This window comes from Bos taurus, chromosome 13 (assembly GCF_002263795.3).
Source record: "Bos taurus isolate L1 Dominette 01449 registration number 42190680 breed Hereford chromosome 13, ARS-UCD2.0, whole genome shotgun sequence".
NCBI lineage: Eukaryota > Metazoa > Chordata > Mammalia > Artiodactyla > Bovidae > Bos > Bos taurus.
The window spans coordinates 33,965,308-33,986,746 of record NC_037340.1 but is presented as its reverse complement, the minus strand read 5'-3'; the positions used below and the strand labels follow the sequence as shown (position 1 = coordinate 33,986,746).

Below are 21,439 nucleotides of genomic sequence, written 5' to 3'. Positions count from 1 at the left end.
AACCTAGGTCATTGCAATACCAAGATTTGCTAAGTTCTGTTAAATACTGCCCTGGTTTTCACAACAAAACCAAGTCACTTAAGCCTAAGTAACTGAGATTTTTTTTTTTTTTTTTTTTTAGGAACAGTGCAGTATAATATTCGGCTCTGCCTCACACACTGTGCCCTTCACCCAACTAGGTGAGCAATCATGGCAAAATTGTAATGTTATCATGAGGGAGATTTCAAGTGGTCATGAGCCCAAAGCTCTTTGAACTAGGATGACTGGAGTTTAAGAATGATACATCAGCTTCCTACTTCTAATGATCTTTCAAGGATGAGAAAAGAGGCAGAAGTTCCCACATTGATGTGGTGTGGAGTTTAGTGTTACTGATGATGTACTTGGATGAAATTTAGAAGAGACGAGCAAAGGTACTTGAAGCCCATGGTCCCTGGCAGCAGACAGCAAATCCCTCCATATTGGGTGCTATGCAAACATATGAGCTCTGCGTTTTCATCTGTGTGGTTAGACATTAGCCCTGTTTTCATCAACATGCAAACACGGGCAACTGTATCACCATTAACACTGATGGAAAGAAAGCCAGGGTTTAAAATGGTAACTGCACATATGTTCAATTATTTTGTTTTAAAACAGTAGTGAAATAGTATTTAACATAATGGAAAACAAAAGCAAGGTAAATAAGGAGAACAGGTGTTAGGGAGTCAATTAATGAGAGACACTACAGACTTCATTACAGTGTTCATAACAGACTATATGGGCTTCACAGGTGGCTCAGCAGTAAAGAATCTGCCTGCCAATGCAAGAGACTCGGGTTTGATTCCTGGGTAGAGGAGATCCCCTGGAGAAGGAAATGGCAACCCAATCCAGTATTTTTGCCTGAAAAATCCCAAGAACAGAGGAGCCTGGCAGGCTACAGTCCACGGAGTTGCAAGAGTTGGACATGACTTAGCGACTAAACAACAGACTTATATTCTTATGAGAACTCCACTGCTTCCATCCTGGTGCTCTGACAACACCTGCTTTGAACCAAATGAACATTATGGAGGAATTAAAATCAAACAGTCATGCATGGAAGAAGTCCTATCTGCCTAGCTCCCCCAACACCCTCCTGGATATGCCAGCGTGCACCTTTATTTTTAAAATTTATTTTTAATTGCAGCATGCACCTTTCTGAGACCATGTTACCAGCTAATTGTAATTTTGCTCAGTAATTTAAAAGAGGGGATCATGATCAATCAGCATCTCTAATCGCTCTTACCCTCTTCTACTTTTCCATAGCATTTAATTCTTTTTAACATGTTAAATGATTTGCTTATTTATTTATACTATATCCATTGCTTATTACTTGTCTCATCCAGTAGCAAGTTCTGCTGAGCAAGGATTTGTGTCTCTCTGGCCCCTTGATGTCTCCCAACAACTTAGGACAGTGCTTGGCACACAGAAGCAGATCAATAAATATTTGTCCAATGAATGGAAAAGATGATTTCTTCTTAAAAATCCCTCTTTAAAAAGATTAGGCACTCTCCCTTGCTTCCAAGGTAGGCTTATAAGGTTAAATGGCCTGTTTTGACATCTTTGACTTAATATTTGATCTGTTTTTATCTTACTTGGCACACAGCTCTGTCCAGTTTTCTAAAAACAATCCAGCAGTATTTTCTGTAATCACCTTACCACACTTTCTTGATACTCAAAGAACAATCATTCTTATGCCTTAAACCAACAGTTGACTTCACTCAAACATCTTTCAATTTCACTATGATTTCTTTTGTTCTGTTTGTTAATGACTTGGATGACTTTTAAAAGATATTCTTTCTCTGCTGACATCTCTTTGTGGGAAATTGTTATTATCTCTATTCTTTCCAAAATATTTTTAGTGTGACTAGACCCTTACCTTTTGATGTTCATTCTTCGATATCCAGTCAATATGTTTATTTCATTTTACTCTTTCAAATTCTCAATCACTACATCATATGTGTATGTGCATCTATATAAAACTATCTTTATTCTTGTAGGAATGTGTTAATGCTGAGACACGATTACTTTAAAACATTTTTATTTTTCCCTTTAAAACTGTTTTTTGGTAGGCTATTTGAGTTTTTTTCCTGCTCTGCAGTCATTTGTTTTGACTCCAGGTAATCCTGGTTTGAAAAAGTAGGTTAACTGAGATGCTGTGAGAGATGCATACTTTTGGGATCTTGCCCTGATGCTTAAATTGCCTTCCATGACAAGTAAAACATCTTGTGATGTCTGAAAAAACTTTTCCTCTCCCTACATCTATATGTCTGCCATTTCTTAATTTTTCTATTGGCTAATTTAAAATGTGCCTATTGAAGGCATGGTGCCTTGAGAGTTCTACAAATTAATTCTGCATCAGGTTGGCAATTTATCTAGGTCCAAAAGGAGATAGTTATGAACTCTTGGCTCCATGTATTATTTTATCATAAAACTTTTAAATTGTGTTTCAAAAGAGTCTTTGGCATTATGTTTGTGGGTTATGCTAGCAACTGTGTAATGTCAGATTTCCCCCCCAACTCTTAGTTTTCCCCATTAGAAGTATTCACTTCAGAAGATATATTCTTAAAAAATTATTTGACTGTGTAGGGTCTTAGTTGCAGCATGTGGGATCTTTCATTGCAGCACACACACTCTAGTTATGGCGTGCAGGCCCAGTAGTCGCTGCACAGAGGCTCAGTCGCCCCACAGCATGTAGGATCTTAGTTGCCCAATCAGAAATTGAACCTGCATCCCTGGATTGCAAGATGGATTCTTAACCACTGGAAACACCAGGGAAGTTCTTAGAAGACATAGTCTTGACTTATTCTGTTTCTGTAACTCCCAAGCTGTATTGTGTTCCCGCTTTCATGGACCATCTAGATCCCTTGCTATTCCAGGGCTACCAAATTTTATTAAGTTGTTCGGGATGATGGACATCTTTCAACTTTTGACTGCTATTTTCCTTCCTTTGGTCTAGTCACGTCAAAGATGTCTGCTCCCCAAACCAACCTTTACTTCCTTGGCTCTCAGAAGTCAGGTGTACTAATACCATAAGTAATGATATAAAATGTGATGGCTCATCTTTGGTAGCTCATTTCAAAAGGGCTACTGCTCTTCCAACCTTTTTTTTTTTTTTTGGTTCCTATTGGGTTAAGTTCAGGTCAATTACTCTGAGACAAAATGTGCTCTTTCCATGTCAGCTTCCAGTCAGGACCCTTTCCAATATGAGTCATTGATGGAAGTTATCAATCATGGAAGATACATGAAAATACATATACTTTCCAGACATGACCATCACAGTAACAGGAGTTACAAGCACCCCATAGTCTCTATCATAAAAGACTTTATAATGGAGCATGAGAGAAAAGACATGGACCAATTGATTATGAAATAAAGATAATTAAAAACTTGATGGTTGGATACTACAGAAATCAATGCAGCAGATCAGGAGGAATGGGGAGAAAAAGAACCTTCTGAAGGAATCTCTTGTGTTCATGGAATTGTTCAAGTAGAGAAGAGGGGATATAGAAAGAATTACAAGTCACTCAAAATGGTATACATCATGAGAAAACTTACAGAAATGTTGACTGCATAGCCAAATATTCACCAAAATATTTGTGCTCATTATTTTTCTGAAGGCTAACATTTCCTTTATGCTTCAGAACTCTGTTTTGGCAAAGCCGTGGGTATGCTTTTATGTTAACCAAGTACAACAGAATTTGAAGGTGGGATTTGTTTAGTTACAGTGTCAGCTGAGTCCCAGTCTAGACTATTCTCAACTGGGTGATGGCAACCTCTCTGAATCTGTATCTATACATATGAGATGGGAATAATGTCAATTGGTGCTGTTAATGAAGCTCAAATAAAACCATGTTGAGAGTAGATTATAAAGGCTCTACAAATTGTGCGTTCTCTATTAAATTCATAAGTGTGCATCAACAGACATGGGTTTTTTCCCCCTTCCTTTTATTCTTTTTTGTTCTCCGATCTAAACACAGGGGATACGTGATTCGCCATTTTCTTGTAGAAAGCAGCTTTCATTCTTCATCTGGAACGCAACAGCAATCATTCTCCAGTTAGATCGAAATGATTGAATTGCAAGGTGAACTGTGTTGGGGACTAGCTCATTTTCCCTCACCTCCAGCACCCTCCTTTCCCGGATCAAGCAATTTTCCTGTGTAATGAACTGTATCTGCTATCAAGTGGCCTGGAAATTAAGAGGTCCCAAGCATCTCCCAGACCCTTGTTCCCTATTTGGTATCATGATGTCTTTTGCTGTTACACCGTTGATCTGTGTTTTCCAGGGCTCTGCAAAGGAGAAATGCAACAATGAATGGAACTCCAGAACAATTCTGTATCTGGGGGAAGAGCTTCAATTGATTTTTGAATTATTCAGGGAATGGTTTTCTAGCTAATGGATTGTCCAATTCTTTGCATCAAGTGCTTCTGTCTGGTTGATAACATTTTGGTCAGTTCGATGCTGACTGACAGTGGAAGGGGAGAGGGTGTAAAGGAGGACATGCGTTATAATCAACATCAACGCTCAAAGTGAACTGTAGTGGTTTGATTTACATCCATAACGCACCCAAAGTCTGAAGAAAGTGAGCTTGAGGGAGGACAAAAATATAAGTAAACTAGAGACTAAGGAAAACAGAAATTCAGGCCATGTTCTCTTGACTTACTATGACTTCTGTAGGGACAGAAAATAAAATGAAGAATTAATCAATTTATTCAACTGTCTCATGACACTAATTATATTTTTCTCCTATAGTCAATGTTTCTCATCTTTTTCTCTTAGTAGACAGTACCTGAATAATTTGTTCTACTAACCATTTCTGCTATTTATAAAGCTTATGCTAGCATTTGATATTTTATATTCATATATTAGGAGGCTTCCCTGGTGGCTCAGTGGTAAAGAATCTGCCTGCAATACAGGAGACACAGGAGATGCAGGTTTGATCCCTGAGATAGGAAGGTACCCTGGAGGAAGGCATGGCAACCCATTCCAGTATTTTTGCCTGGAGAATCCCGTGGACAGAGGAGCCTGGTGGGCTACAGTTAATAGTGTTGCAAAGCGTAGGACAAGACTGAAGTGACTTAGCACGCATGCATTTATATGTTTCTTTTTAGAATTACTAAATATGTCACTGGTTAGCTATGTGAAAATATGAGTCAGAAAATCTTTTGTATCATTGTAATATTATCTGAAATTATATTTCAGATATTTGAATATCTGAAAAATATCAGTAACAGATATTTGTCAGTGACTTTACCAATCAAAAGCATAATATTGGATTGGTAGAATCAGAAAATAAGTTGAGCTACTTAAGAGAAAAAAATACTTATCTAATGACATTCATTAATTCAATGTATACAAAATGACTAAATTCCACAACTGTTTATATTAAAATAATATAAATAAAATAATGTAAATGACTAGTTGTAAGTAACAGCAAAATGTATTGAATAATGTTGATTCCAAGTGTGGGTGCTCTCCATACTATTTTAAATAGGAATGACTTTACCTATAACTACAATATTGCTACTGAAAGTAAAACACCACAATTATCTAAAGTTATACAGCAAAATGTAAAACAATATCAAAGTTAGGAGTAAATAATAATTTGGTTATTTGTGGGCATTTTTAATGGTCTGTTGGGAGCACTTTATAAGGTAATCTAGAAGGAAAAATGTGACTAAATTCAATTGCATTTGACAGTTGGCTGAAATCCTGGAAGATAATTTCAGAGACAAAACTGGTCATAAAACCAAAGCCAGTCCTTTGCAAAAGCCTTCAGAAAGAAAAAGCAAATATTTTTTCAAAAGTTTATCATGGTGGTTTTAAAATAATAGTTAAATATTTGATATGCCACTTTAGTTCAGACCTCTTTTTCCTCTATCTTTTTTATCTATTTTGGTCTTGACATTTTCCTTGTTTAAAGGCATCTCCATTAGAGCATGAGCAAGAGAAAGGAAAGAAATTAAAAATAATCAATTCAATATATTTTACTGAAATGAGTTAATATTAGAGGTTCAAACAAAATACAAAGGAGCTAATTATTCAAAATTCCTTAACATTTGACTTTAGGAAGTATTTTTATACTGATACAGGTTTGCACAGTAAAACCTCAAAACTTGATGTCTTACATTTTGCAAAATAACGTCCACACACATGATCTCATGTCATACTTAAAGGCCCTGTGCGTATGTAGGGGATTTTAGTTTATGTAGGGGAATTAGGTTTAATTCAGCAGAGAAGGAACTTGGGGTCAAGGAAGTTAGATGATTTGCCTAAGGTTATGCCTACAATTTGGAGAAGGAAATGGCAACCCACTCCAGTACTCTTGCCTAGAAAATCCCACCAACAGAGGAGCCTGGTGTCCATGGGGTCACAAACAGTTGGACACAACTGACGACTTGACTTCACTTCACATGCCTACAATAAACTGCTGAGTGTGGACTCTCAAATCTCATGTATTCATTCACTCGTTCATACATCTTTGGCTAACTGAGCTTCCTTTCCCTAAGTTTTCTTTGTTGGATAAAGACAATCTTGATAGAGAAATAAAAACCACCTGAGTTAAGAATGTACTATAGAAACTCAGCAAAATGGGAAAGTGGCCAGAACTGTATGGTTAGGATATGAATCAAAAGTAAAAATACTGGCTAACAGAGATTTGCAGTTTTGTCAGACCATGCTATCCTTACGCTCATCAGCAGGGCTAAGAGCTGGCTGTCTCCCTACTTTACAGCTTTATGTGGAATCACTTTACCATGTTCTTGAGCACCATCATCTTTCTAGCTTATGCACAGGCATGTATATGTGTGTGTACAATTATGAGGATAAAATAAATGGTAGATAACTATACACTCTGTTACCTTGCCATTTTACCTAACTTTAATTTTACTTTTTATCTTTGAGAGTTTTTCAGATCAACTGTTCCATTCTTTTTTTACTTTAAAAAATTTATTAAATTATTTTTGGCTGTGCTGGGTCTTCAGTGCTGCTCACAGGCTTCAGTAGTTGCAGCTCTCTGGCTCTAGAGCCCGGGCTCAGGAGTTTTGGTGCACGGGCTTAGTTGCCCCACACCATGTGGGATCTTCCCGGACCAGGGATCAAACCCAAGTCCCATGCATGGGCATGCAGATTCTTAACCACTGGGCCACCAGAGAAGTCCCATGCTCCATTCTTTTTAAATGATTGCATAGTATTCCTAGGAATGCCTTTGGATTAATTTCCAGTTTATTTGATAGCCAAATATATTTTTTCAAGCATTCTAAAATTGCTAACCTTTGCTATCATAGAAAAGGAATCTTTGCAGTTAACTGATTATTCCATAACAGCAAGTGAGAATTTTGAAACTTACAAAAGTTCTAAATACTCTCATTTTACTAGACATTTATTTTAAGATCCAGTGATAAGCTTAGTTAGAACATAAATGAAATACAAACTGTTCTTGCACTAATAAGGGAATTTAAAATAAAAAATGAATAAATGCACACATATTTTTAATACCAGGCATGAAAGCGCTTGAATAGGTCTCAAGATTCAGGGATGGAATTATTAATGTTTTAATCCAGTATGGAATTTACTGGATTAATTATATGGAACACATATTCATATATGTTCTTTATTAGTTCATTTAAGTGTCTTCCTATAGATTCTAAAGCACAGAATGATCTGTATGATTCCAAGTACTGTGAATAAGCTACCTATTTTCAAAAATTTTTAGTCTTGGTGAGACCAATTCTTATATTTCCAGTGGCATCATAAGTTGATACAACTCTTTTCAAAAGCATGCTGATGACAGGTTTAAAAAGATGTAACCATGTTCATTTCCATTGACTAAATAATTCCAGTGTTAAAGAGTTATTTCTCTAGGAGATGACAAAAAACATACAATAGTGTTCATTTTTCATATAACAACAAAAAACCTGGATGTAATGTAAATGTTCAACAAGATATAACTGGTTTAGTAAATTATAGTATATCAACTTGAGGAATGTTACAGTTAAGTAGGACTAAGGGCTTCCCTGGTGGCTCAGATGGTAAAGTATCAGCCTACAATGTGGGAGACCTGGGTTCAATCCCTGGGTCGGGAAAATCCTCTGGAGAAGAAAATGGCAACCCACTCCAGTACTCTTGCCTGGAAAATCCCGTGTATAGAGGAGCATGGTAGGCTACAGTCCATGGGGTCGAAAAGAGTTGGACACGACTGAACGACTTCACTTCACTTCACAGTTGAGTGAGAAAAAAAAATTCAATCATAAAGGCTATGTGCCTACCTGGGAAAATGTATTTGATATGTTCAGTGAAGGCAGGATAACACTAAATTATACACCATTCTTATACACATATATGGCAAAAACCAGGCATTATCATCACTGTATAAATTACACGTGAAAAGTGAACAGTCCTACGTTGGGGCTGGGGTAGCGGTGACTGTTTTCACCCCAAGTATTGTGTGATGTTACAGCGTCGAGCCAGACCTCTCCTGAGTCCATCTCACCCTCATGCAGAGCAGGAGGTTGAGAGAGAAAACAAATCAGACCCACACAGGGGTGCAGAGGTGAGCAAAGGAGCAGCACTGCCTGCAGATCTACCGGTGTCCCGGATCCTCAGTCCTGACCAGCTGCTCCCCAACTCCAGGATTCCATGGGGAAAATCCCACTCACATCCTTAGTATAAATCCTTTCTTTTTTCTTGGGCCACCTTGTTTTTATTTATTATTCCCTATTTTTGTTTTTATTGGGTTTCCCAGATGGCTCAGTGATAAAGATTCTGCCTGCAAAGCAGGAGATATGGATTCGTTCGATCCCTGGGTGGGAAAGATTCCCTGGAGAAGGAAATGACAACCTACTCCAGTTTTCTTGTCTGGAGAATCCCATGGACAGAGGAGCCTGGCTGGCTACAGCAAATTTTTACTTTTTACTGGAGTAAACTTGCTTTACAGTGCCGTGTTAGTTTCTGCTGTTACAACGCTAATCAGCACACGCATCCTCCCTCCCACTTCTGCACCCCCCGGCCCCAGGCCATCAGTGCACGGAGCTGAGCTCCCTGTGTTGTACAGCAGGTTCCACTAGCTACGTGCTTTACACGTGGTAGTGTGTATTTGTCAGTCCTACTCTCCCAGTTCATCTCCCCTCCCCTTCCCCCCTGTGTCCACAGGTCCATTCTGTGTCTGCACCTCTACTCTTGGCTTGACCCACTTTGAATTGGTGTCTGTTACAAATACAGAAATGAAGAATTTTTAATATTCCTTTCATAATCTGTAATCTGCATTTTTAAAAGCCCCCCACACGATCTAACTGCACTGCAAATAGTGTTACTCATTCTAGGAAAGGGAGCTCACTTACTGTGTAGACAGATGTTCTAGAGATAATATAACTAATGTGAGCCAATAGTATTTCTAGACAACCTAACCAACTGATGTTAAACAAACAACACGTTAATATCATCTTCTCTTTCTGCCTTTTAATTAGAATCATTCCACCTACACCTGAAGTGACATTTTCAGGGATAAAAATTACCTTATCCTTTAGCCTGAACAGCAAGGCATTGTGTAGGAATGCTAGATTATGCCCTTAACATCTGACTCTGATCTTTGCCCAAGAATTTGCTTTTGTTGTAGTACTAATCATTGTTTGCCATGCGCCAAGCAGTACGTAAAACTTCACATGTAATATCTCATTTGTTCTTCACAAAGCCCCCCCCCCCAACATGATGCATGAATGGCAGGAGCTTTCAGTCTCTCCATAATTAACCAAGTGTACTTCCCATTAGACAGGCATTGCTTTTGGTATCAGAAATACCAAGATGAAGAGCCTCAGACTAGGCAAGGAGAGAGATGTGAAACAGTCAAGATGGTCAACGCTCACCATAGTGGAAGGTACGACGTGCTCTGAAGCGGGTGAGGGAATTACCAGCTACGTGGGGCTGGTGGTACAATTCTCAAGAACTCTGATACAACTGGAGAAGTGCTGAGATAAGGTGAAAACTAGGGAAAGAAAACCGACCTGCCTTCCTGAGAATATGTGAGGTAACCTGGAAGACACCAGGATTTGAATGGAGAGGATGTGAGCTTTTATGAGTTGGGCTGTAGTAAATGTGATAGTGGGGAAAAAAGCAAGTATTAAAAGATACATCGGAGAACCTTTCAAAAACTATTTATTCATTTAATACATAATTTTGAGGTCCTACCATGTACTAAGGCAGTATTAGGAGCTAGTAAGACCACTGCAAGAATGTATAACCTGAAACAACTCTACTACTAATATAAACACTATATATGATGTTTACATTAGAAATGATAATTATGCTTTACATTGCTTTTCATATTATTATACTACTTGTTAATATAATCTGGAAATGTTACCTTTCATCTGTGCTTCGTTTGGATAGTCACAGCCTGTATTGCTTTTACTTGCTCAGTTATTCCTTTGTAAATGATTATTCAAGAGGAAAAAAAAAAACTTTTAAAATTCTCTTGATGTTTGCTGTTCTGCTCACCCCCTCATCCCCCACACCCAGAAGACTAATTAACATCATGTACAACATGGACACTTTTGATTTAAAAAAAAACCTTTCCATGGCTCCAACTCGTCACTGTAAAACCTTAGCATCTTCATAGGATCTGTTTCCTGCCCACCCACCTCTGCAGCCTCTTCTGGAACATGTGAGTTTTGTTATTCGATGCATTCATTCTACTGGACTTGCCACCTCCCCCCACCTCTGCTCCACAATACAGTACTTTCATCTGGAGATTTCTGCCTATGTTGTGACTTTCGTCTTTAACACACTTCTCTCCTCCTCCTGACAAATTTCATCACTTCTTCCAGACTTCCTTGACTCCAGGTGACTTTAGGTGTCTCTCACAGACATTTGTGCAGCAGCCTCTTTGTCAACTTGTTTATCCCACAATCCTGCAAGCTTCTTGAGGCTGGGGACAAAATTAGGCATTTATAGCCTCACCCAGCACCTGTCATGTTAGAATACAGTCAAGAACATTAGGTGGGGGGAAAAAAAAAAGAATATTAGGTGAATAAATGAACCAAAGGATTATTATTAGAACTTCTATGGGGCCCAATGTTAAATGTTAATATAAAAAATGACCACTTAGTGAAATACTTTACAGCTGCTTATCAATTAAGATGAACTGATTAATCAACATAAACATACTTCTCAATCATGAAGCTTAAAGCTTGCATCCTTTGGGAGGCATAGTGCCCCCCAAAGATGTCTATGCCCTAATGCCCTGGGCACACACTGGATGTATATGTCAGGTCATCAGGCAAAGAGAAAATAAGGGTGCAGATGGGATAAGCCTAATCATAATCAGCTGACCTTAAAATGGAACGATACCTTGAATGAGCCAGGTGGACCTAATCTAATTGCAAAGGCCCTCAGACGTGGAAGAGGGAGCCAGGATTAGAGCCAGTTGATCGGGCAGCATGACATGCATTGGCTCTGCCCGGTGCTGCCGGCTTTGAAGATGGAAGCTGCCCAGGAGTCAAACGATGGGGAGGGACCTAAGAAGCTGGAAAAGGCCTGGAAATAGTTTCTCCATTAGAGCCTTCAGCAGAAACCCAATCACGCCAACACCTTCATTTTGGCCCAGTGAGCCCCATTCTGGCTTCTGATTTCCAGAAATGTAGGATAATGTATTTGTGTTGTTTTAAGCCACCAAGTTTGTGTTTGTTTTTTTTAAACAGCAGCAACAGGAAACTAATTCACATACCTACACCAAACAGGATTAACTTTGGCTGCATGTGACAGAAAACCCGAGACAACAGCAGCTGAAAAAAGATTTCGGTTGACTTGTCTCTGTAACAGAGACGTGGAGGCAGAAGTTACAAGCTTTCCTGTGGCGTCAGGGACTCAGGCTCCTCTAATCTTGTTGGTGTGCCTTCCTTAACCTGACGGGACTCTGGCCAGCAGGTCTGATTCCAGCTAGCAGGAAGAGAAGGAATGGTGAACCACCTCTCTTGAGACTTCATCCACCAGCACATCACTTACAGACCAGGACTGAGCTGCACAGTAGCAATGAGGTAGGTACAAGGACCATTCTGGGGCCACTGATAAGCATGGATGGTTCCTTTTTAAAACACGAAGAAACAGATGGGAACAGCCATCTTCTCCATCTTAATACTGAAGCACTGATTCCCCTGGCCCATTGTTTGAAGTATATAAAAGTAGTTTCTCTTACTTTAGATCAACCAAGGCAGGGGGCTTCCTGATAAAAACAGTAACTGAATAAGTGTATGTCATAGACTCCAGCACATTTCTTTGCAGCATCTGCCAGATTTTGCATGTACACTTATTAGGACATGAGTATATGCCTGACAATGATGACATAAGGCATCTACCTCACATTCAAACTTTAGTGTTGTAATTCATGGAAACAATGCTTGATTAGAAATAGGGAGAGGGTGGGAAGATTTGGGAGAATGGCATTGAAACATGTAAAATATCATGTATGAAACGAGATGCCAGTCCAGGTTCGATGCACGATACTGGATGCTTGGGGCTAGTGCACTGGGACGACCCAGAGGGATGGTATGGGGAGGGAGGAGGGAGGAAGGTTCAGGATGGGGAACACATGTATACCTGTGGTGGATTCATTTTGATATTTGGCAAAACTACTACAATTATGTAAAGTTTAAAAATAAAATAAAAAAAAAAGAATATTGAATAGAAATCAATCAATCAATCAATCCCGGAGAAACCAAAAAAAAGAAATAGGATAAAAACACATTTCTAGGTGTGTACAACTCAGGGGCCTGGCAGGCAACAGATGGCACACTCCAAGGGTAAATTGAAGAGAGTCTGATAAAGAGACTACTTACAGTGACGTGGGAAGGCATTAGGGGAACCAACAAGGGATAAGGACTCACAACTGTAAGGAGGAAACCATGACCATCTCTAGGCCTGAGGGGACAAAGGGAAGGAGCCGTTTCTGGTACTTGCCAAGACCTGTAGCCATGGGACAGGACTGTCTGATCCGAGCCATGGCCTTAGGTAGAGGAATGAAGTTTCTGCCAAAAGCCACAGACAGGCAGGAGGGCGTGTGGGGGAAGGTGAAATTAATATCCTGACCTCTCTCTCTTTCCTTCCTCTGATCATCTGCCAATGCCTCCAAACTGGCTGAAACCGAACAGAAACCAAAGGGCAAAGGAGCCTGGGAGATGTGGTCCATAGAAACCAGTTTTTCACAGCACACAAATGCAGTGAAGGAATTCTGAGGGTCAGAGGGTAACCAGCATAGTTTTTCATTCTTCATAATATTTTTCTGTAAAAGCATTTTACAGGGCGGGGATGATTTAAAAAACCTTCAACAAAAACAGAAAGGGAACTGACCCAAAGAGATCTAGGCTAAACCTGGGATAAAGATGAAGAGAATGATTAACACATGAGACAGTCGAGAGGGGCACAGGTGTGATCTATTTATTTAAGTGAGACAACAAGATGGAGCAAAGAAATTGATATGTAAGATGAAAAAACGAGAAGTGCCTGATCAGGAGCCTTAAAGCTGTGGATCTATCTGAACACGGTGTTTCTAATTGCCGACTTTTCCACGTGAGCGTAACACAATGATGGGACATCTAAAACCTGTTACTGACTGCAAATATTCTTAATATGTATACTGAAAGGATGGAGTAGAGGCAATGATTATAACTGAAGGTCTGTGGAATACAGAAGGCCAGAACTGTAGGTCAAAGAAATAGCAATATTCTGTAGCAGAACCAGTCAGCTGCAAAAAATAAGCCAAGATGCCAGAGAAAAGAAATACATTGAGACAAAAGGGAAAAAAACAGCTGTAGAAACCTGATATCAGACCTCTGATACTACAAGATTCTTAAAACTCCCTCAAATCCTAAACATGCACGTTGCTTCCCCATCTCTAGTACAAATTACCTACCTATAGTTGTTAAGTATACGAAAAAAATGCTACTCATGTTCATAAAGGATTTCAGTAATAGAAACTATGACCTATCTTCTGTAGAGGCAGCCTTTGAAAGCAATCGTTTTAAGTATTGTGATTTTATAGAAACTACTTTTTAGATGTTCATTAACTGCCTTCAAACAATTCTGTCTGCATTTATTTATACTTAACATCTGTTAGAAATGTTCCTGAAAAACTGTCCTCCAAATAAGGAGCCCCATGGGTTAACATTTCAGAAATTTATATGAAAAATAGGAGCATTATTCCCCAGAGAGGGAAAATCTGTTTCATGATGCAATATATAATAAAATCACATGGAGGTTTGGGGACACCTGTCCCTATGACTGCCTCCTGGGAGGCTTCATTAGAAAAGTGTGTGTGGGTCCTTAGGCCAGCCCTTGGTTCTGCATCACGTGGTAGCCATGTTTACTTCCAGACACAGTTGCCCTCTCGGACTCCCTGTGAACCACACGTCCAGGGTCACTACTGAGCCACAGACTGAGAGCACCTCTCTGTGGGGCTTCTACATTCCTTCCTTTGATGGATAACATGTCTCAAATGGATTCTTTTCAAGACTTAAAGATTTTTTTTTAATTACAAGTTAATATAGTCAACTTATTTCATGAAATAGATATATTATTTTTCCACAAAAATAACTGATTTCTTATTTCGACAAAGATTATACAATATTATTCTGGAGAAGGAAATGGCAACACAGTCCAGTATTCTTGCCTGGGAAATCCCATGGACAGAGGAGCCTGGCGAGCTACAGCCCATGAGGTCGCAGAGTCGGACACAACTGAACAACAGAAGATACACACATAGAATATTATACTTCTCGAATGTGTTCAGAAAGTGAGGTGCGTGGAAACCATATGCTCCAAGTGGAACACCATGCAATATGCACATTTTAAACTTAACTATGTCAAATTTTATCCTACTGTATACATGAATCTTACATGGAATGTGAATAGCAGGTGCAAAGGATTTATGAAAAATTTATAGAAAAAACTCAATATTGAAAATATTCTACCGATTTACATTTTCCCTGTAAATTTAGAAAAGATTACAGTAATTCATTTTTAGCAGAATACCTCTCCTTCAGCATGTGCAATCCCAGTGCTCTCCAGAAGCAATGTTAACATTTCAGTAACATTAAAATTAGGAGTACACATTGAATATACACTGTATAATGACACCACAAATACAAAAAACCAACAGTACAGGGCACATGTTAAACTCTAACTAGTATCCCCATCTTGTTTAAGGAAACCTAAATTTTGAAGTATAATTGACTAAACAAACTTAAATCTTGAAACATTAAAAAATTCCTTTTTAAAAGTTCTTCACAAGATTTTTTTTCCCAATTCTTCAGTTATATTTAAGAGATAAGAAGCAACCATCACATATGCATCAGGTTTAAAGCAGCAATCTACTCTGAGATTTGCCTGCTTTCTTGTCATCCTGCTGCTGCTGCTGCTAAGTCTCTTCAGTCGTGTCCGACTCTGTGTGACCCCATAGACAGCAGCCCACCAGGCTCCGCTGTCCCTGGGATTCTCCAGGCAAGAACACTGGAGTGGCTTGCCATTTCCTTCTCCAACACATGAAGGTGAAAAGTGAAAGTGAAGTCGCTCATTCATGTACGAATTTGCGACCCCATGAACTGCAGCCTACCAGGCTCCTCCATCCATGGGATTTTCCAGGCAAGAGTACTGGAGTGGGTTGCCATTGCCTTCTCCAGTCGTTTCAGCTTAGAGTTCAATAATTTTGGGAACATCACAGTAAATAAAGTGCATTTAAACATATATTATGTTTACAATCTAACTGTTGTTATTGTTCAGTTGCTAAGTCATGTCTGACTCTGTGATACCACGGACTGTAGCATGCCAGGATCCTTTGTCCTCCACTAACCCATTACTATAGGATTTTTAAAAAATTGAAATTTTGTATTAGAAAATTTGGTATATCAGTATTTCCTGCATATATTTAAAAAAACAGAAGTGAGCAGGATTAATCATTTGGGGGAAAAATGACTGTGGAGAATCTAAAATCAAGAGCAATAATTCTCAAAATAAGGCAGGATATAAATGGCAGTAAACGGCTTTCACATCCATAATTTCAACAGCCCCTAAGAATTAATGTGATGAATGCAGATTAACCACCCTTAGTTTATAGCCAAGAACAGATCCAGAAAAGGTCAACGGTACTAACTTAAAAAAAAAAATTACTTTTCAAGTATTTGCTATGTGACTAGGTACCCTGCCAGGTACTGAGGGCACAAAATGAACAAGCAAGCAAAAGGCGGAAAAAAGGTATCTGTCTGCAAGGAGCTGAATAGTCTGGCCCAAACTAACTAAACCAGTAACCACCAAAGATGGTTTAACTCCTACTTGGTTTATTCCTTCACTTTGTATCTGATTTCAAGGTAAGGATGAACACAGAAGGGGCTTCCCAGGTGGCTCACTGGTAAAGAATCTGCCTGCCAGTGCAGGAGACACAGGAGATGCAGGTTCGATCCCTGGGTCAGGAAGATCCCCTGTAAGAGTAAATGGCAATCCACTCCAGGATTCTTGCCAGGATAATCCCATGGACAGAGGAGCCTGGCAGGCTATACAGCCCATGGGGTTGCAAAGAGCCCAACACAACTGAGCACACTCCCATGAACACAGAAGAAAGCTTAGTAGGTGGATCAGGACAGGTTACTTCAGAAAAAAGTGTGATACTTCCTAAGTTTAAGACTAAGTGAAATGTGTGCTTGAGTTAGAAAGTACTTTTTTTCCCCTTTCTGGCTGGGTAGCTGTAAAAAGGATGTATGTGTGTGTGTGTGTTGAGAGGTGGGACAGGGAGATGGTGTGTGTGTGTGTGTTGAGGCGGGGCAGGGATGTGTGATTGTGTGTGTTGAGAGGTGAGGCAGGGGTGTCCTCAAAGGATAAAGTCTAAGCTGATTCAGAAGCCTGCAACTGAAGAACACAGCTTTTGGGAGGGCAGGGAAAAATTACCACTTGAACCGAGCAATGCATGAGCCTCGTTCTGGTTCTCACATGTACAAGTTCAGTGAACATGGGATTGAGATCAGGACTGCCTGTACTTAAGCTGATCATTAAGAGTGATGACTCTAGCTTTGGTACTGAGGAAGAGACCAGACACACAGACAACGCACAGCAAAGAATAGTTACAGTCCCCTTTCATGCACCAATAAATAACACATCCACTTATCAAAATGCCAAAGCAAACGTGGGAGAGAAAATTTTCATGTATATTCAGGATTAAACTTTCTAATTTTAAATTACTAGACTTCAGCTGTAAATTTATTTCAGATGAAAGGTTTGGAAAGATTATTAATCTTCCAAAAGCCTGGACGGTGTTCAAAAAATTAACATAATAAAAAAATGTCCTGCTGTCGCCATGACAAAAATCATAGGCATAAATTTGTTCAGCACCTACTGTGACAGCACTGTGCTAGGTTGACTGTTACTTCTAATACGTTGTGACGTTTCAGTCTTCTCAACTTCTTTATCTATCATCTCTTACAATGTTCATTCATAACTCTTTATTATTCGCAACACAGCTCAGTTGTATTCCCTCAAGTTGGTCCCAAAGACATTTCCTCGTTTGAAGGAGGGGAGGAGGGGAGAGCGAAGTCTCTACTGAATATTGAAGACGTGACCTTCTTGGTATTTGTGCTGGTATCTACGTGGTCTTTCAGAAATCCCTGAACTTGTACGCAGTTCGAGATAAAATCGCCATCCATCACCTGCCAAGACCATACCTGCCAGCCCTCGTTTCACGCCATAAGTTTCTGCACAGCGACCGCTGCCCACCCAGATACTAAATTGTGGCCTGTTAACACCTTAAGTCTGGGGGCCTCGGATCTGGCCGATGTACTAGGGGGTGGGAGGCCGCAGGGCGGACGTGGCCGCAGGGAGGAGGGCGCGGCCTGGGGGCGGAGGCGGCCGAGGTGACAGCAGGTGAGCGCCCAGCGCGCAGGAGGAAGTGAGACAGGCCGGCGTGGGGATTACTCATTCCGCTTCACCGCCGAGGTGGCTCGCAAGCGGAACTTCTCGCCCTTCTTTCGGTCCAGCTGAACTTCTACCTCGTTGAAGTCACTTCCCACCCCCGGTTTGCTCGCGGGCGGGGGGCGAGGGGGGAACCGTGCGTCCGAGGAGAGGCAGGGAGTCCGACGTGCGGGGTCAGGTAGTCTCGGGGCGCCGCGTGTCCCGAACCAGCCGCCCGCCGCTCCCCTGCCCGCCCCCCGATTGCGGGGCATCCCCGGGCGGCTGGGGTTGCGTGAACCGCCACCCCCCGAACCCGCCCCCCGTAAGGCCGAAGGAAGACAGGTCGATCCCGCCACTCCGGGGGCGGCTCCGAGGGCACGGGATGCCGGCGAGAATCAGCTAGACCCGAACGTGCCCCTGGCGGCCGCAGCGGGTGTGGCCAGTTCAGAGCTCCTATTTTACCTTTCTCGGCTCCGACGGCCAGTCGCCCTTCGGACCACGTCCGCACGGTTCCCCCGCGCCCCCACCCCGCCACCCCCACCCGCGACACCTGGAGGAAACTTTTTCCTCGCCCCTCCATGCAAACTCAGCTGCTCCCCCGTCTGCCGCAAACCATCCTCTCCCTAGCAACAAGGTTCCGGCCGTAGAGCGAGTGGCTCTAGGTGTAAGGAAGGTGATGTCGTAAAGCCGCGAGTGTCGTAAACCAGGTGCGGTGGGGAGGGGGGAGGGGTGGAGGCGGAGGGGCGGGGGGGGGAAGGGGGAGGGAGGGAGGGGGAGGAGGTGACTCGAGCATTTAGACACAAGCGAGAGGATCATGGCGGATGGCCCCAGGTGTAAGCGCAGAAAGCAGGCGAACCCGCGGCGCAATAACGGTGAGTGGCGGAGGGGACCGGGGAGCGGCGGAGTCAGGGGGAGCCGGGCGGCCGGTGCGCCCCCGAGGGCGAGGGGGGCGAGCTGGGCTGGGGGCGGCCGGGCAGGGACGGGCCAAGTGGAGTGGGAAAGTAGAAAGTAGTGCTCTCTGCCCCCCTCCGGGCCGCCGCCGCCGGAGCCGCGCCGCGGCCGCCCGCTCTCCCTGAACCGTTATGTCTCTTACCTGGTCTCTCCGCCTAGCGGCTCCCGCCGCCCCTGCCGCCTCGCTGGACCGTTAGCCGCCGCCGCCGCCGCATCCCCGGCGCAGGCGGGCGGGCGGGCGGCCGGGACGCGGCGCCCACTTTTCTGGGCTCGGGGGGGAGCGGCTGTTGCTTCTTTCCGCACTTTTTCCCCACTCTTGTGCCCCCTCGGCGCCCCCCTCCCCGCCTCCTCGGCGCCCTCGGCGTTTCGTCCCCGCGGCGCCGAGGCCCCGGAGCCGAGGAACTAACTTGTGCCCGGCGCTTGTCCGTGCAGAGTGGCTTCCGCGAGCAGCGGCCCCGCCGGCGCGGTGGCTCGGGCCCCGCGGCTTGGCCGGGCGGGCGGGCCGGGCTGCGGGCGCGCGGCGGCGGGACGCGGCGGCCGCGGGCTGCGTGTCGTCCGTGCGCGCGTGTGCGCGGAGCGCGCGGCTGGCGGACGGGCCAGGCCGGTGGCGGTAAAGTTGGGAGCGGCCGGCGAGGCGCGCTCGGCGCGGGACGGGGCTTCACGGTCCTCGGGGTGGGGTGCGGATCCCTTAAGCGCCCCGAGCGCGGTCCGCGTCCCGCGGGGAGCCGGCGGGCGGGGCGGGCGCGAAGCCGCGGCCGTGGGAGCCGTGGGGGGTGTGTGTAGGGGGCGGCAGCGGCGGGTTGGCAGAGTTGTTACCTGGTCTCGGGACCGGGAAGCACCGCAGACAGGTCCCCCCGCCCGGGAGGACGCCTCCTCCGCGCGGGGATGGGCTGCCGAGCGTGCGCCTCCCTTGTTCTCTTTCGGTTTGGGGAAGTTGTTACCTGGGCCGGACGCGCGGGGCGTGAAACCGGCGAAGGGAGCTTGGACGGCGCTCGGGATCTCGGGTGGAAGGAGTGTGGGGGAGGGGGGCGGCCGGACCGACGGACGCAGGGCGCCGCTGCCCGAGCGGCGGCGGCGCCCGCCGCCGGGTTTACTGAGTGCTGATGCTGCGCGGGGAGGGGCGCGCACACACACACACCCCCCATCTGCCTGGCGTGAGAGTTTAGAAAAATAACAATAATAACGGGAGAGCGAGAGAGCGAGCCCCGAACATGTGTTGGTGGGTTGCACAGTCGCCCTTTGCGGTGGGGAGAGACGGTGAAAGTTGGTTGCATTTCTGCTTATCTGGGGGGCGATGCTGCGCCCGCCTGCCCGCCCGCTCCGCGGCGACCGTCTGCTGGTGGGTATTGTCTGGACAGTTCCTGCGGCGACAGGGCCGAGGCCGGAGCGCGGCCCCCGCCCGCCGGGTACCTGTTTGGAGAATAATGGGCGGCTACGGCCCTGCCGCTGGCTGCGGCCGAGTCTATATAAGGAATTGCACGGATCTAGCGGACCGAGGGGCTCGTATGGGTTCCTGCGTTATTTTTAAAACGAGTTTCCGAGAGTAGGGAAATAAATGCGCCTGGAACGGGATCGCCGTATCCTCCAGAAAATGAGGAAATACGGGTTTAAGTCAAAACTCTCCGGCGCTCGCCCCACCCCCAGGCCCGGGCTCCCTTTCTCCCTCCCCTCCGGGATGCGAAACGCGAGGTTTTGTAACCTTTCCTGGCAATTTTAGATTTTGTGTGGGATTTCCTGTCTAGCAGCAGATACGGAGGTTTTTAGGCGGTTTCAAGATGTAAACGTAATTTTAATTTATTCGAGCCGACATTGAAACCGCCGCTTTCGTGAACGGTATTAGTTACCCAAATACACATTTGCATTTTAAAGACGTCTGTTAAGTGATGATCGATAACTAATATTTGGCGTCCTCGTTGTGGAGAGATGACTCCGCCAGGAGCGGAGCACAGGCTATTGCAATTTTAATTTCCTGTTTTAGCGTCAAACAGTGTGTGTGCTATATTGAGCTGTTGCTGCTGTTGCTGATGTGGCTTTATGAAAGGTAAGTTGGTCTGGAAAGGGCTGTTCGCGTTTTACCTTATTTAAAATGTTCATCGCCAGAGAAAGGGGCTTTTCTTGTTGCTGACGACATGTGTGTGACATGTGAGTCTGAACCACCCAGCGCCTGTGCAGCTGCTGTAAACATGTTTACCTGAGCAGGAAAGGATGGATTTTTCTTCTAAAGATCCTGGGATGTGACTATTACACCCATCAGGCATATCAACAGATGACTTAAGGGGAAAAAGCGATCCTGAAAGGTACTTGAAATCAACAGGAAAGAGAGCTGTTGGATCGCTGCAGCAAATGGCAACTTGTGCAGGTAGAAAAAAGATGGTGTTTAGTTTTTCTCCTGCATGTATGTCAACCCCCTCCTGTCTGCTGCTTTCATTCTCAAGGGAGGGATTTATTTATCACGCTTGCTGTCAGTGTTTTTCCTTTGTGTTTAATATTAGAAAAACAGATTTGGGGATGTTTAGCACAAAACGTCTTGTCTGCAGTGAGCATTACTCCCAGAAA

At 43.6% G+C, this 21,439-nt stretch overlaps 1 protein-coding gene and 1 long non-coding RNA gene across 2 annotated transcripts in view; one reads left to right on the top strand and one right to left on the bottom strand.

The window, feature by feature from the left end:
- The window catches only part of LOC101903056 (uncharacterized), a 197,437-nt gene extending 176,161 nt beyond the window's left edge, over positions 1 to 21,276 (bottom strand). Inside the window, exon 1 of the long non-coding RNA XR_003037759.2 lies at positions 19,825 to 21,276. This is a non-coding gene — a long non-coding RNA (uncharacterized lncRNA). The remainder of the gene's footprint in view (positions 1 to 19,824) is intronic.
- Positions 18,728 to 21,439, top strand: part of ZEB1 (zinc finger E-box binding homeobox 1) — a 196,785-nt gene continuing 194,073 nt past the window's right edge. Inside the window, 1 exon segment of the mRNA NM_001206590.2 lies at positions 18,728 to 18,804. Coding sequence (NP_001193519.1) covers positions 18,747 to 18,804 — 58 coding nt within the window. The 5' untranslated portion in view covers positions 18,728 to 18,746.